Consider the following 14,236-nt stretch of genomic DNA (forward strand, 5'->3'; position numbering starts at 1 on the left):
TAGAGTACGGTATTAAATTTTATGACAGGGTTGTAACTGGGCTGTGGTAACAGGGCTGCTATTGTTTAACGATATGTTAAAAACTAATTTTTTGGATGAATGTAAAAACAATAAACACAATCATAGATCTTATTTAGAGCTGGTAATTGTTATCATTTCATGTATTTTTTCAGATGACGATGAAGAATTTAACTCACTATTTTAAATCACCAAAGGAAGATGAAGATAAAGTTGAGAAAACTGATCTTATTAACATGAAGATCAATGAAGAAACGCCCCCAAAAAAGAGAAAAATAAATCTTTCAAAAAGTAAGAAGAAAGCAAGCGAGTCTGCCAAAGATAACAATGTTTTACCTGAACATCCAAGTAGTGAAGATGCAGTACAAAATCAAATAGAGATGCCAAAATCAACAGAAGAAGTGCCTAATAAAAACAGTAAAAAACGTAAATTAGAATCCGATTCCAACAGCTCAGGTAAAAGGGTTAAAACAACAAAACCATCAGAAAACAGCCTAAAAAAGCGTAGTAAAAAAAGTATAGTCAGTTCTAACAGAAATCTGCAATCCTCCAAATGTGATAATAATGTAAATTCCGAGGATTCTACTTCAAAAATATGTGATGTTGAATCTATTGTTATAGAAAATACATCATCTTGTGATGAACCACTAGTGAGAGTAAAACGAAAACCAAGAAAACACTTGTTCGACGATTCAGATGATGAACTTCAATCAACAAAATCTGAAAAACCTGAATCAACACAAACATCTGAGCCGGTTGAAAGCAATAATAGTAGTTGTAACGCAACTTCTCGGAACAGCTTATTTAGTTATTTTAATAAAGTAGACAAGGACACTGCATTAAAACAACAGCAACAGAAATCTAGTAAAATTGAAGTTAAAGCAGATATTCATTCATCTTCAAACGGCGAAAAAATTGAAAGAAAGAGTGTGGACAAAATAACAATAAAGAATAAAACAATGAAACATAAAAATAAATCTCTACTCGATGATAGTGATAGTATTGAGTTAATCAGTTCAGAAGAAATCACTGATGAAAATGATTCATTGAGTGTTAATGTTTCTGTGGAGGTGGATCAGAATAATAAAATTTCGCCCAATTTAAATATACAAAGCCAATCGATAAAATCTCAACCTTCAAATATTGCAAGTATTTTTATGGCAAAGAAAATTGGACAGAATAAGGCTGAGGAGGGAGTATCCACAAATGGAATGAATTTGCTCGTCCAATCAGAAACTCAGAAAGATAACAGCGAGAAAGAAAATTTGAACGACCCACCTGTTGTGTCAATCAAAGCCAATAAAAGTTTGAAGACAAGGAAGAGTTTAAAAAGTAAACAAACGTCTGGTAAAAAACAAGCGTCTAGCAAAACTGAAAAAGAGTTACCTATTGAATCAAAATCACGGAAAAATGAAAAAGAAACTCCAACAGTTGATACAACTCCTACCTTAAATTCTTCGTCTTCCAATGGCAGCAAAAAAACAAGATGTTCGAGCAGTGTTAAAAATCCCACTGAAGGGAAAAAACTTGAAGTTGATAGTCCTAAAGCTGTAAAAGCAATCAAGAATCTAAAAAGTTCTGAAGGCCATAAAACACCCGACAAACAAAAATGTCTCCAGTTGAAAAAATGTGATGATGGAAAAATTACACCAAATAAAAAAACAACAACTATAAATGGTTTCTTTAGTCCAAAAAGTAATAACTTGTCGAATACGAACGTTGTTGGTACTGAGAAAATTACCCCAAAATCAAAGTCTGCATGGGTTATGAAAGTTTGCCTGAGTGCATCGAAAAATCTCAAGGGTACGTTAACTAAACTATAAGTTCTATGGCTAAGTTTCCAATGGTTTAAAGTCTTAAAAAACCTAACATTAAACTACTGTAGTAGTTTTTTACTTTTTTTTGCTTTTTTTATTTTTTAGGAAAATATTCAGTAGAATACCGTATTTCTAATTTTACATGTTTTTGTACTAATTGTTCATTCCATCATGCTTACGTTATTCAATATTAGAGGAAGAATGAACTTTTACTAATAAAACATAAGATAATTATTAATGCTTCTGAACATTACAGCATATGTATATTTATAAACAAAATATTTTTTTTCACAACAGTTACATTGGATGGTGTCAGATGGCTGTCTAATCTAAGTTATCTTTTAAAATTGGTTGATCATTATTAAGATATCAAATCCAAGATGCAATGACTAAATTAGTTTAAATTAAGTAGGGAAAGGTAAAACAAAGACTTGTGATGAACTTGAATAATTATTTGTAACTTATACATGATGAGAAAAATTGTTTGATAGTAGAGTTGAACTCCTTCCTGGTCGAGTTCCTCTACATACTGTGATTGTACACTTTGATCTCTGATTCAAAAAAATACATCATTCCCTAAAATTTCATTTCAAAAATCTTGTTAAATTTTGTTTCTTCTTTTTGTTTCCAGAGGATTCTGATGAAGATGATTCGAAATGCTCCCAGGATTCTGGCAAAGGGGACAGTGAAGTATTATCCTGCCCTCTTGAAGAATTGAGTCAGAAAACCATTGGAGAAAACAGGGTGCTAAAAACTGACGATGGTGAGTATTTGTTATTTAAAAATGTACGGTAACGGTAACAAAATGTGTACAGTACATTGTTAATACCAAACTGTGGAAAGTGCAATATTTGGTTATTTACTATAACCTTTGACTATTAATACAACTAGACATTAGGGTGGGTCGAAAAAAATCAATATTTTTTTTTCGATTTGTAATACCTTGTAAAAGTTGCTAAATTGTAAGATTAAAACAGGGTATAAATATGAAAAATATTGGTTGTTATCTTCCGGTCGCGCATGTGCCCTAAAGTTTAATGAAAAAATGAAAAAACACAATTTTCTGGAAATTTTTTATAATTTTTAAAATTTCAATTTTTAATATGTAATAGTTGAAAATGTTATATACAAGACATTAAGTGAGTGATATTCAAATAACAGTATCGTATGTTAACATCTTCCGGTCGCGCATCAACTGCAAATATTGCTAAAATTGAAGAAAAAATGTCATTTTGTACTAGTTGTATTAAAAATCAATTTATAGATATTAACATGTAATACCTAAAATATGTTAACACACATTCGTATAGTAACTCAACAGAAACAACGTGAAAATCCTTATTGATTATTTGGTCGCGCGTAGCAATATGATTTCGCTTGAGCGAGTGACAGTTGGGTCAGTGACCTTCGCAGCGTCACGTGATTCCCCCTTCTCCACTGCTGGCAGACATTCCGCCATTCCTGCGCTGCATTGTGGTGCCAGTGAGTCAGTCTGCAGTCATTTCTTGCGTGAGGTGGACGTTTAAGCATTTTCAGTAACTATTTTTGCATTTGCAATGTGTTTTGTAATGTGTCAAATTGTTTAGTGACTTTGTGGATCTTACTGTGTGTGTAATGAACAATGGCAGCATCTAAGAAAATCATCACTAGACAGGTATTTGACTGCCCAATTTTTGGTACACCAAAAGATTTACCTTTAAACAAGCTACCTACTGGAGAAGACGTACTCAGATGTTTGTCACACGAGAGATACAATCTAGCACTTAAAACTAATAATAAGAGTGTGAGTTTATCACAAGTAGCTAACACAGTAGCTAATAAAGTGATTTGTTTGTATAAGAAGGCATCTATTCCAACAGTTAGTGATAAAAGAATAGTGCAACTTCTAAATGCACTGCATGGTAAATACTATGGCTTACGAAAATCACTTACACGGGACAAAAATAAAGAATCTTTTATAAGAAAACTTTACGAGTTCAAGCACAAATGCTCGTTACTATTTGATGTTGCCGCTTGCAAATGTCCAATTATTCTTAACTGTAAGTGCGAGAAGACGCCTGCCCTATGTCAGTGCAATTGCACTATCACTTGTATTTGTGATAAATCAAATAAGATTCCATCTATTGAGCTAAAGTTCATTTACTCGCTTAGAGTTCACGGAATAGGAAACATCGGAGGAGTAGACTTATGCGAAACAAAGAAACGCACAAAATCGCTAGAAAGAAAGTCTCGTGTCAGCACTTCAAACCAAATCCCCGAGATTCAAGTATCTGTAACTGAAGTCTAGTGTCTAGTTATGATAATGTATCACTGTGCTCACCAGCCAAAACTGATGATAGCAGTGACAGCGGCCCGGAATTTTTACCTGAAATCCCGAAAAATAAATCCCCTGGTTGGCAAATGAGGATTAACCTTAAGTCTACTGCATTGGTTAGCGATCGCTATGGTATTTCGGATCGTGCTACAGCTGCCATAGCCTCCAGTGTTTTGCATGACATCGGCATAGTCACTAGTTGTGACAATTCGCAAGTAATCGATAAGTGTAAAGTAAGGCGAGAAAAACGTAATATAAGGGCCGAACTGTCTAGTTCTATAACAGAAACCAAACTACATGGGTTATATTTTGATGGCCGCAAAGATGACACGATCGTAATTGAAATGGTACATTCAAAACGATTTCGAAGAGTTATAAAGGAGGAACATTATTCTCTTATTCAAGAACCAGATAGTGCGTTTCTTGGACATGTGATCCCTGATTCTGGAAGTTCAGAAGACATTTCGACCTCTATTCTAACATATTTGACCAGCAAAAATATTTCTTTGGAAGAACTGGTCGTAGTTGGATGTGATGGCACTGCTGTCAATACTGGATTGAGAAACGGTATAATTCGCCGTATTGAATTGCACTTACGTAAACCTTTGCAATGGGCTGTTTGTCTTCTGCATTTTAACGAACTGCCGTTTCGCAATTTGTTTCAGTACTTGGATGGCAAGTCAACAGGCCCGAATACGTTAAAAGGACCAATTGGTGAAAAACTTAGTAAATGCGAAACACTGCCAGTAGTTCACTTCGACAGTATTCATTGCGAAATCCCTGAGATTGACACTAAACTACTCAGTAAGGATCAAAAGTATTTGCTGGAAATATCAAATGCAATTAAATCTGGCAAATGTGAGGAAGACTTAGCGATCCGGGATCCAGGACCTCTGTCTCACTCTAGATGGCTAACAACTGCCAACCGTGCACTGAGACTCTACATAAGTCAAGAAACACCATCTATTGAGTTCCAGGAAATCGTAATCTTCATCTTAAGGTCATACATGCCAATGTGGTTTAGAATTAAGAAAACAATACATTTCACTGATGGACCTCTGCTTGTATATCATTCTATTACATCCTCAAGGTACCTTGGAGATAACCTTAAAGCTATAGTGGATCCTGTTATAGAGAGAAATAGTTTCTTCGCCCATCCCGAACATCTGATGTTAACAATGAGGCAAGACCCAAGAAATCACGTAAGGGAACTCGGCCTTCGCCGTATAAAAAAGGCAAGAGAAAATGACGAAAAGAGAAAAACAGTTCGTACATACGTGGCACCAAGGCTTAACTTTTCTGCAACAGACTACACGGAGTTGATTGACTGGAGGACCTGCCAATTATCTTCCCCACCTCTTCTAAAAGATGTTACTAATGACCAAATACAAGCCTACATCAAAACAGGAGAAGTTCCGAAGTGGGATTTCTTATCGGAGAAGCTGCCTGTCCACACCCAAGCAGTGGAGAGATGCGTAAAGTTGGTGACCGAAGCGTCTGCGAAGGTCTGTGGAGCTGAAGCTCGAGATGGCTTCATAAGAACTACTCTCAGGTCAAGATCAACAATGCCAGCATTTGATAATAAATCCCATTTCAAACTACCAGACATGTAAAGAGTTCATATGTCACATATCTACTTTGTATTCAATTAATAAAACATCAATGTAAATGTTAAAGCTACTTTACAATTTTTTTACCTTTGCTAACTTTTTCAGGTTTTTAGCAAATTTTCCAAATATTTGCAGCCGATGCGCGACCGGAAGATGTTAACATAAAATAGTGTTATTTGAATATCACTCACTTAATGCCTTTTAGATAACATTTTCAACTATTACATATTAAATCTTGAAATTTAAAATTTTTTAAAAATTTTCAAAAAATATGTGATTTTTCATTTTTTCTTCAAACTTTAGGCCACATGCGCGACCGGAAGATATCAACCAATATTTTTTATATTTATACCCTGTTTTAATCTTACAATTTAGCAACTTTTACAGGGTATTACGAATCGAAAAAAAAATATTGATTTTTTTCGACCCACCCTACTAGACATTCCATCCCCATGTAAAAGTTGTTGCTAATTTTTTTTATCAAAATCATCGTGGTTAATTTGAGCCACCGACGGACTGCACTGATCTAAATCACTAATTTCTGTCGAATACACAGACTTTTTAACAAAGTAAAACTAATAGAAATAAATCATTCTATTCTGTGAGCTATAGCAACTGTTATGACCCATTTTGATCAGCAAAAAAAAAAAAAAAAATAGAAAATGGAATTTTAGACCCTAGCGTATTCTGTGCCTGGCTCACATAACTATGATATTTTTTATACAAAAAATTGGCGACAGCTGTTCCGTATAGATGAGATGTCTACTTCAGTATCTAATAGTAAATGCTATAACTTAAAAGGTAGTTAAGCTCTTGTTTAAACTAGCCTACTTATGTTTATTAATCCCTGTTATAGTTATAGTTATCGATGTTGATGATGACTCGGCTGTGGAAGTCAGTGAATCTAATGGTAGAAGTAAAAGATCATCACTTCCAAGAAATGCCAAAAAGCCAAAACCAAACATTGAGAATGAAGAAGATGAAGAAGTAAAAGTGGTGGAGGTTAAGCCTCAAACCCCTAAACCTGCTGGTAAATATTGAAACTAAACCATATGTTTGTTAATTATTGCATTTGACCAATGTTAGGCCCTAGGCTATATTTATTTTTAGTTTATATTTATTAAATACAATATTAAACGAGAAAATCAAGATGTTTTAACTGGCTATTGCATGAGTTTTACCATCCATAAAATTCATTTTCTTTTTTTGTTCATCAATTGTTTAGTAAAATGGTATTCAACCCACTGTGTACCTTATAAATTGTGTAATATTGAACTAGTTTGCCCTCTTTTGCAGTAAAAATGTGGCCTTTTTTCCAAAAGGGAGGCGCTCGACAAGTTAAAGATGCTCCAGTCAATGAAGCCCAAATGAAAGCCAAGATGTTATTTCTAGAAAGTGGTGTCCCTGAAAGCGTTAAGAGAAAGGTTGAGGCTGTGAAAAGGTAAATAAAATTCATTATGTACATTAAACATTGTAAACTTGGCAAACTACTGACAGTTAGACTAAAATATATTGTTTAAGGCAACCTTAGCTAGTAAAGCTGTTAGATTATATGATTTATTAAGTACCCAAGTTCAGTATTAGAAATCATGTTTGGCTTTCTGTAACCTACTTCAGTAATTTAAAATTGTTTCACAGTTTGTGAAATTTCAGAATTATCTCCTTGCTTGAAGTGTTTGAAATATTTGCTTTCAGATTCATAACTGTTTGGTACAGCTTAAATCTTTAGTTTTAGACATTTTCCTATACTGTTTTCTAAAAAAATCATGAATCACGTTTCAATTCAACGCATTGTTTCAAGGTTTTGTCCATTGGCAAAATTTATAAATGGGTATAATTGCTTTACTAAACACAATTCCGCAAACTGCTAGGGGGGGGGGGGGGGGAGGCAAGTTGTAGATGAGCTGTTTGCACAGGTTTAAATTAAGGTATGCCTATTTCTTTCAATCACTGATCCCCAACTGTTTTTCTAGTGACACAATCCTCGGGTCACCAGCGCCTTTTCCAACCGTCAGTCACGTGCTGCAAGCTGAAGAGATCAGCTGTTCAGACTCTGGAAACTTCAACCTACCTCCAATCAGGAGCGTCTCTCCACCTCCTGTCATTCCTGTCTGGACCTCTAGTCTTCCCCTGGACGAACAGGATGAATCTGAAATCTCAACTTTTGAGCGTCCTGGGAATGGAAATGTGAAAGCGTTTTTGGAAAAATTGAAAGAAGAGGTTGGTATTTTTATTTTTAGTTCACCATACTGTTTGAAGGGTAGATTTTTCTCTTTCACTGTTGCTATGATGTCATTAAAAGCTAACTCTCTTCATTGGACGGATCAATTCCTCTCGAAGTTGCACTTCATACTTTACAGAACAAAGAAAAAAAGACTACCAGTACTCCAGTAGTTGGTACAAAACTAAAAGGACAAATAAATATTGTATCGTATTGAAAATTCTTGACTACTGTACTAAAATTTGTGCAGCAGCAAAATGTTATTTAAAATATTGAAAATTTTTTTAGTTCATCTATATTTGTCAGCATAAAATAAACATTCTTGTGTGGACTTACCCCCCCCCCCCCATCCACACACACACACCAAACCCATCACTTACTGTTTTACATTCCCGATTTATTTGAGGAAAAGTAGGAAAGGCTCCATTATTATTTTTGGAAAAAGTGGTTTGGCTAGCAAATTTTGTTCAGTGAAGTTATCATTTTTACTTTTGTTACCAGTATTAATTTTGTGTGTTGTGTGTGTATGAGTTGTGTTTTGCTCATGTTTGTACGGGTTTTCATCTTTCATTCATTTGTGTCATACACCTTAAGAATATTACTCTAGAACAGACATTAAATGAATTTTTAGGAAATGTAATAAATAGGCGTACAATAATTTCTGGACCTTTTCCTGCTTTTCCTGGACCACACAATGGAAGTTTTTCTCCAACCCAACATAAAATAACCTAATCCTAAACAGAATTTTTAGATAAGAATAATATTTCATCCTGAAAAAATAGTGGTGAAAAATAATTGTGTAACAGAAATGGTCCCAATGCCCCTTTAGACCAGGCCGTGGTTGGGGTTGAGTATGCAAAATTATTCGGACGCACTTTCTCTTTTGATTGTTGTTAAGGACACTTTGGACAGTAAGAAAACGCATGTTGCCACGATCGGCGTTGGTCGAGTACCAATATGTCTGCCATCCAATATGGCGGACCACCTGACTTGACCTTGATCGAGAAAAATGCAAATAACTCCATCGTTTTTCGACTGATTTTGATAATTCTTTTATAGTTGAAAAGAAGAAGAAATTTGCTTTAAGAGTCTCCATTACACTTATAGTGATATCCCGTTTAAAAAAGTGATAAATTAGATTTAATAAAGATTTTACTTTTAAAACGGATTAAATATACAATGTGCTCACGTACATTGAGGTGATTATATTTGAGTTTTTACTGACGAAATATGTCTGAAATCAACCTTGTAGCTGCTTGGGTAACAAAAAGGTAATTATCCTTTATCATTTAATAACCAAAATCTAATAATTTGTAATTTAATAATCCTTATAATATTAATGTTATTAATTTACAACGAAACACAATTGGAGAAGGTACGTTTTTATAAAAGAGCAATGCAAGAAAAACTTCATGTAACGATTGGGTAAACAGATTTTTTAGGGTAATTCGACCCTGCTGAGTACAAATCTGCGTGTTGCCAAAGCGAAATTTGAACAGTATAATTTGAAGCGAGAACGGTAGCACAGTTTGGTGCAAGTCTTTCGATTCTTCTTGCGCGTTTACATTGTAGATATACACTTGGATAAACAATTACATCCTAGGATATCTGTGGAGGCTTTTGGGACTGACAAGGATCTCACAAGGATGGGATGTACTGGTGTCAGTGAAGCCCCCAGCTATATGACTCGGAGCCATCTTCACCGGTCGGACAAGATGAGCATTTTCCAACACGTTCAAATGGAACGTTTTTAAAATTTTCAGTACAACAAATCATTTAGTTTGTAAAACCATTGATGATAGTATGCCCCTACTAGATCGTGTCTTTACCTAACGACATCTTAGGAGTTGCAGTCACCGTACATTACGTGTTGGATGCAAGGCTTCCTGATTTTTTATAACACCAAAAAGAAGATGCTTTTCAAGCGCTTTAAAGTTATGATGGACAATATCCAGAGGAAATATCTACTGCCAAATGATTGGGAAAATTTTTTAGCTCTGAGGAAAACAAAGCTGGTCTCGCCCTCTTCATCTCGCAAGAAGTTTTAAATCATAATTTTGGGATGTTTGATGTTGTTGTATCCGGAGATCTATCACCTGAACAGGTGGGCAAAGACTTATCCAGCAGGGATGAGGCTATACACCTTTATTGTTCTCATGAATAAAAAACCGTAACCCTAGCCTCCAAAAGGTAATGTACTGTGATTCCTAAGATGTCATTAGGTAAAGACACGATGTTCAGATACTATCCTCAATGGTTTTACAAACTAAATGATTTGTTGTACTGTAAATTTTAAAAATGTTCCATTTGAACGTGTTGGAAAATGCTCATCTTGTCCGACCGGTGAAGATGGCTCCGAAACGAGTCATATAGCTGGGGGCTTCACTGACACCAGTACATCCCATCCTTGTGAGATCCTTGCCAGTCCCAAAAGCCTCCACAGATATCCTAGGATGTAATTGTTTATCCAAGTGTATATCTACAATGTAAACGCGCAAGAAGAATCGAAAGACTTGCACCAAACTGTGCTACCGTTCTCGACAATGTTTGACCCTTTTAAATGGTTCATTCATTCTGTTCATACCTTCTTTTAAATATTGCAATAACCAATTTATTTTCTCTTAGATGGCCTTTTTCTCATATTTCTTGTTCTCTTCCATGAACAGAAGTTTTGGCAGCTGATGTTAGAACCTAGGTCCTACACAATCGTATGAAGTATATTATAATAAGTGTTTCAATCTATTTGGCATCAGAAGAAAAGCCTTTTCTGGACGATTAAATAATAATTTCAAACAAACAAACAAGGCAGATATACGTATACAGAGTTTTTTGGCGGCCATATTGTGTGCCATCTTGGAAAATATTACCTCAATGGTTGTTGTGATCACGTTTTGAGTATTGAAATGTGTTCGGCATTCCAATAAAACCCCTATGCAGACGTTTAAATTATTATAATGAGTGTTTCAATCCATTTGGCATCAGAAGAAAAGCCTTTATGGACCATTAAATAATAATTTCAAACAAACAAACAAGGCAGATATACGTATACAGAGTTTTTTGGCGGCCATATTGTGTGCCATCTTGGAAAATATTACCTCAATGGTTGTTGTGATCACGTTTTGAGTATTGAAATGTGTTCGGCATTCCAATAAAACCCCTATGCAGACGTTTAAATTATTATTTTGGGCCAACTAATAAGAGAGATATGCGTAAACAGAGTCTTAGGACGCCATCTTGGGTGCTATCTTGGAACATATGCTCTTAAAAGTTGATGTAAGTAGATTTTGAGTATTGCAATGTGTTTGGCACCTGAGAAAACCTCTATTCAGATGTTTATACCAATATTTTAGGCCAAATAACAAAAGAGTAATGGGGCAAACAGGGTCTGGCCGCCATCTTGGATACCGCACTTCCGGTTCAAATTTCGCTTTGGCAACACGCAGATTTGTACTCAGCAGGGTCGAATTACCCTAAAAAATCTGTTTACCCAATCGTTACATGAAGTTTTTCTTGCATTGCTCTTTTTTAAAAACGTACCTTCTCCAATTGTGTTTCGTTGTAAATTAATAACATTAATAATATAAGGATTATTAAATTACAAATTATTAGATTTTGGTTATTAAATGATAAAGGATAATTACCTTTTTGTTACCCAAGCAGCTACAAGGTTGATTTCAGACATATTTTGTCAGTAAAAACTCAAATATAATCACCTCAATGTATATTTAATCCGTTTTAAAAGTAAAATCTTTATTAAAATCTAATTTATCACTTTTTTAAACGGGATATCACTATAAGTGTAATGGAGACTCTTAAAGCAAATTTCTTCTTCTTTTCAACTATAAAAGAATTATCAAAATCAGTCGAAAAACGATGGAGTTATTTGCATTTTTCTCGATCAAGGTCAAGTCAGGTGGTCCGCCATATTGGATGGCAGCCATATTGGTACTCGACCAACGCCGATCGTGGCAACATGCGTTTTCTTACTGTCCAAAGTGTCCTTAACAACAATCAAAAGAAAAAGTGCGTCCGAATAATTTTGCATACTCAACCCCAACCCCGGCCTGGTCTACTTATGGAACTAATGTGTTATAGCGTGACATTTGTAAGGAATATTTAACTATTTAATCTAAATCTTTGTTGTAGGAACCAAAAACTGAGGTTAAAGTCCTCTTCAAAAAACTGAAAGAGTATAAAAACAAGGCAGAATCCGATATCTGGACTGAGGTATACAAGCCTACCAACTCTGCCGATATGGTAGGCAACTCTGAGAACATCAAGAAACTGAAAACGTGGCTCGAAACCTTGAAGAACTGCAGGAAAAGAGGTAATTTGCCAACACCAATGATGTAATCTTAAATATAGTACAATTTAGAATTAATTTACTGGTTAAGAGGCTCTTATGTTGCGAGGTCTGCTTTTGGATTTAGCATTCCTCCAAATGATTGCTAAATAGACTAAGGAAGGAATCATATTTGGCCCAGCTTATAAGTTCCTCCTTTACATTCCCAGAAAATTGCTGGTGACAGATATGCTATTTGTTTCCCAATTCTTTCTGGTGTCATGCCTCTTCAAACAGGTATTCCAAACCCCTTCAAACCTGACAATATTGTTGCACACCCTTGGACATTTCATAAACAAATAATGCATTCTTTACATCTGCCTTTTTTGCTATGTTTGAAAAGTGCATCACAGTTTATCAAAGACTAATTTGAATTGCATACAGATTTTTAATTTTCTTTGACCGATTGATGAAGTCTCTAGTCAAAATAATGTGTTTCAAAAATAGTTAAAATTATTGTACCACACCTGTTGTTTGACAAAAATATTCTGTTAGGCATTAGAAGCATTTTTATCAGCTCCACTGTATAATGTAGAATGTTATATACAATGTAAATATTCTCTAAAATTAATATTTACAAAGGTTTTTTACTAAATAAAAGTGACCATTCTCATCCATGATTGACACCACATTGTGTGATTGATATGTCCTGTATCACAACAAACATTAGGTACCCTAACTAATCTGAAAACTGGGACGGTGGCGTCGTCCTATAATCCAGCTACTAGGAGGTCACGAATCGTGGATATTTATTGGCATGCACTGTGGATGTGATACTCCCTAATGTGGATTAATGTACACACTATTAAGTTCTACTATTCGTACTGACTATCCGCAGTATAGGGGTGGGCGAGTAGTGATTTTTCAATTCGAGTCGAGTCGAGTCGAGTATTTGAGTAAAAACTCGAGTATCGAGTCGAGTCGAGTAGTTGCGCGTTAAGTAGGCCTAGGCCCAGGGTTTAAGCTGCGGTAGTATTTTTAGCATCTTGCTTTTCACAACTTAAAAATGCTAAGTTTAACTTACATTGTTTTGCAGGCTAGGTCTATGGCAAATTTTCTACAAATAAAATTTAAATATGTAACGTTCAAACAAATGTAATATTAGCCTACTGGAATTTTTTGTTTTAAATGCCTAAGTTATTGAATAATATTTTTTCTACAGTTAAGTTAGCCTAACTTAGTTTTTGTCTTTGCAGAGAGTTTGCAGCATTTTGCTGAAACAAATTTCATCCTAGCCTAAACCCTGCCTAGGCCTAAATAGGTAGTTTAAGTACTTATACCAAATTTTCTAAGTTATATGGTTACTAATTATTAGTACCTCCTACCTTAGGCCTAATACAAAATTTGGCCTAGACTACTTGTTGGTTGCAGCATTAAATTATTTAGGCCTACACATCACTTGTTCTTGTGTGTTTTATTTTTCCTTGCCTTTAATTCCTCCTCACTAACATGATAATCAACCTAAATAACTAACTTAATAAGGTAACTTTAAGAATTAATTTCAATTCAAATAAGAAACAGAATTTATAAAAATGAATTTATTTATAAAACAGAAAACTAATATCAAACTACATATTGTATCACAAGTTAAAAACATCAATATGCAATTAGGTATTTAAAAATAATCACTATTGGATAAGCACTTCATCTCTCTTAAGTTTGAAGGTTATGGGTACTAGGGCTATCCTCTTCACTCAGTATACATTTATAAAAATGATCAAGTCACTGTCTCTGACAGACTGAAAATATCAAACAAAAACATAGTAGGCCTATTATCTCGAAATAAAATCCCACATTAAACACTTAATTTAAAATAAAACACATTTCACTGTAGCCCGGTATAGCCTATTTGGCCTTTCTTTATAAACTCACATTTTCTAGGTTAAGTTACAATTCAAACTGTCGTTGTCATGT

At 34.7% G+C, this 14,236-nt stretch overlaps 1 protein-coding gene across 1 annotated transcript in view; it reads left to right on the forward strand.

The window, feature by feature from the left end:
- Nucleotides 1-14,236, forward strand: part of LOC129002385 (enhanced level of genomic instability 1-like) — a 32,134-nt gene that overhangs the window by 4,418 nt on the left and 13,480 nt on the right. Inside the window, exons 2-7 of the mRNA XM_054430133.1 lie at nt 174-1,821; nt 2,467-2,598; nt 6,616-6,789; nt 7,056-7,200; nt 7,733-7,979; nt 12,127-12,307. Of these exons, the coding sequence (XP_054286108.1) occupies nt 174-1,821; nt 2,467-2,598; nt 6,616-6,789; nt 7,056-7,200; nt 7,733-7,979; nt 12,127-12,307 (2,527 nt within the window). The remainder of the gene's footprint in view (nt 1-173; nt 1,822-2,466; nt 2,599-6,615; nt 6,790-7,055; nt 7,201-7,732; nt 7,980-12,126; nt 12,308-14,236) is intronic.

The sequence above is a fragment of the Macrosteles quadrilineatus genome, unplaced genomic scaffold, assembly GCF_028750875.1.
Source record: "Macrosteles quadrilineatus isolate MER2022 unplaced genomic scaffold, UCM_ALF_1.0 Scaffold_9__3_contigs__length_116548681, whole genome shotgun sequence".
NCBI classification, from domain to species: domain Eukaryota; kingdom Metazoa; phylum Arthropoda; class Insecta; order Hemiptera; family Cicadellidae; genus Macrosteles; species Macrosteles quadrilineatus.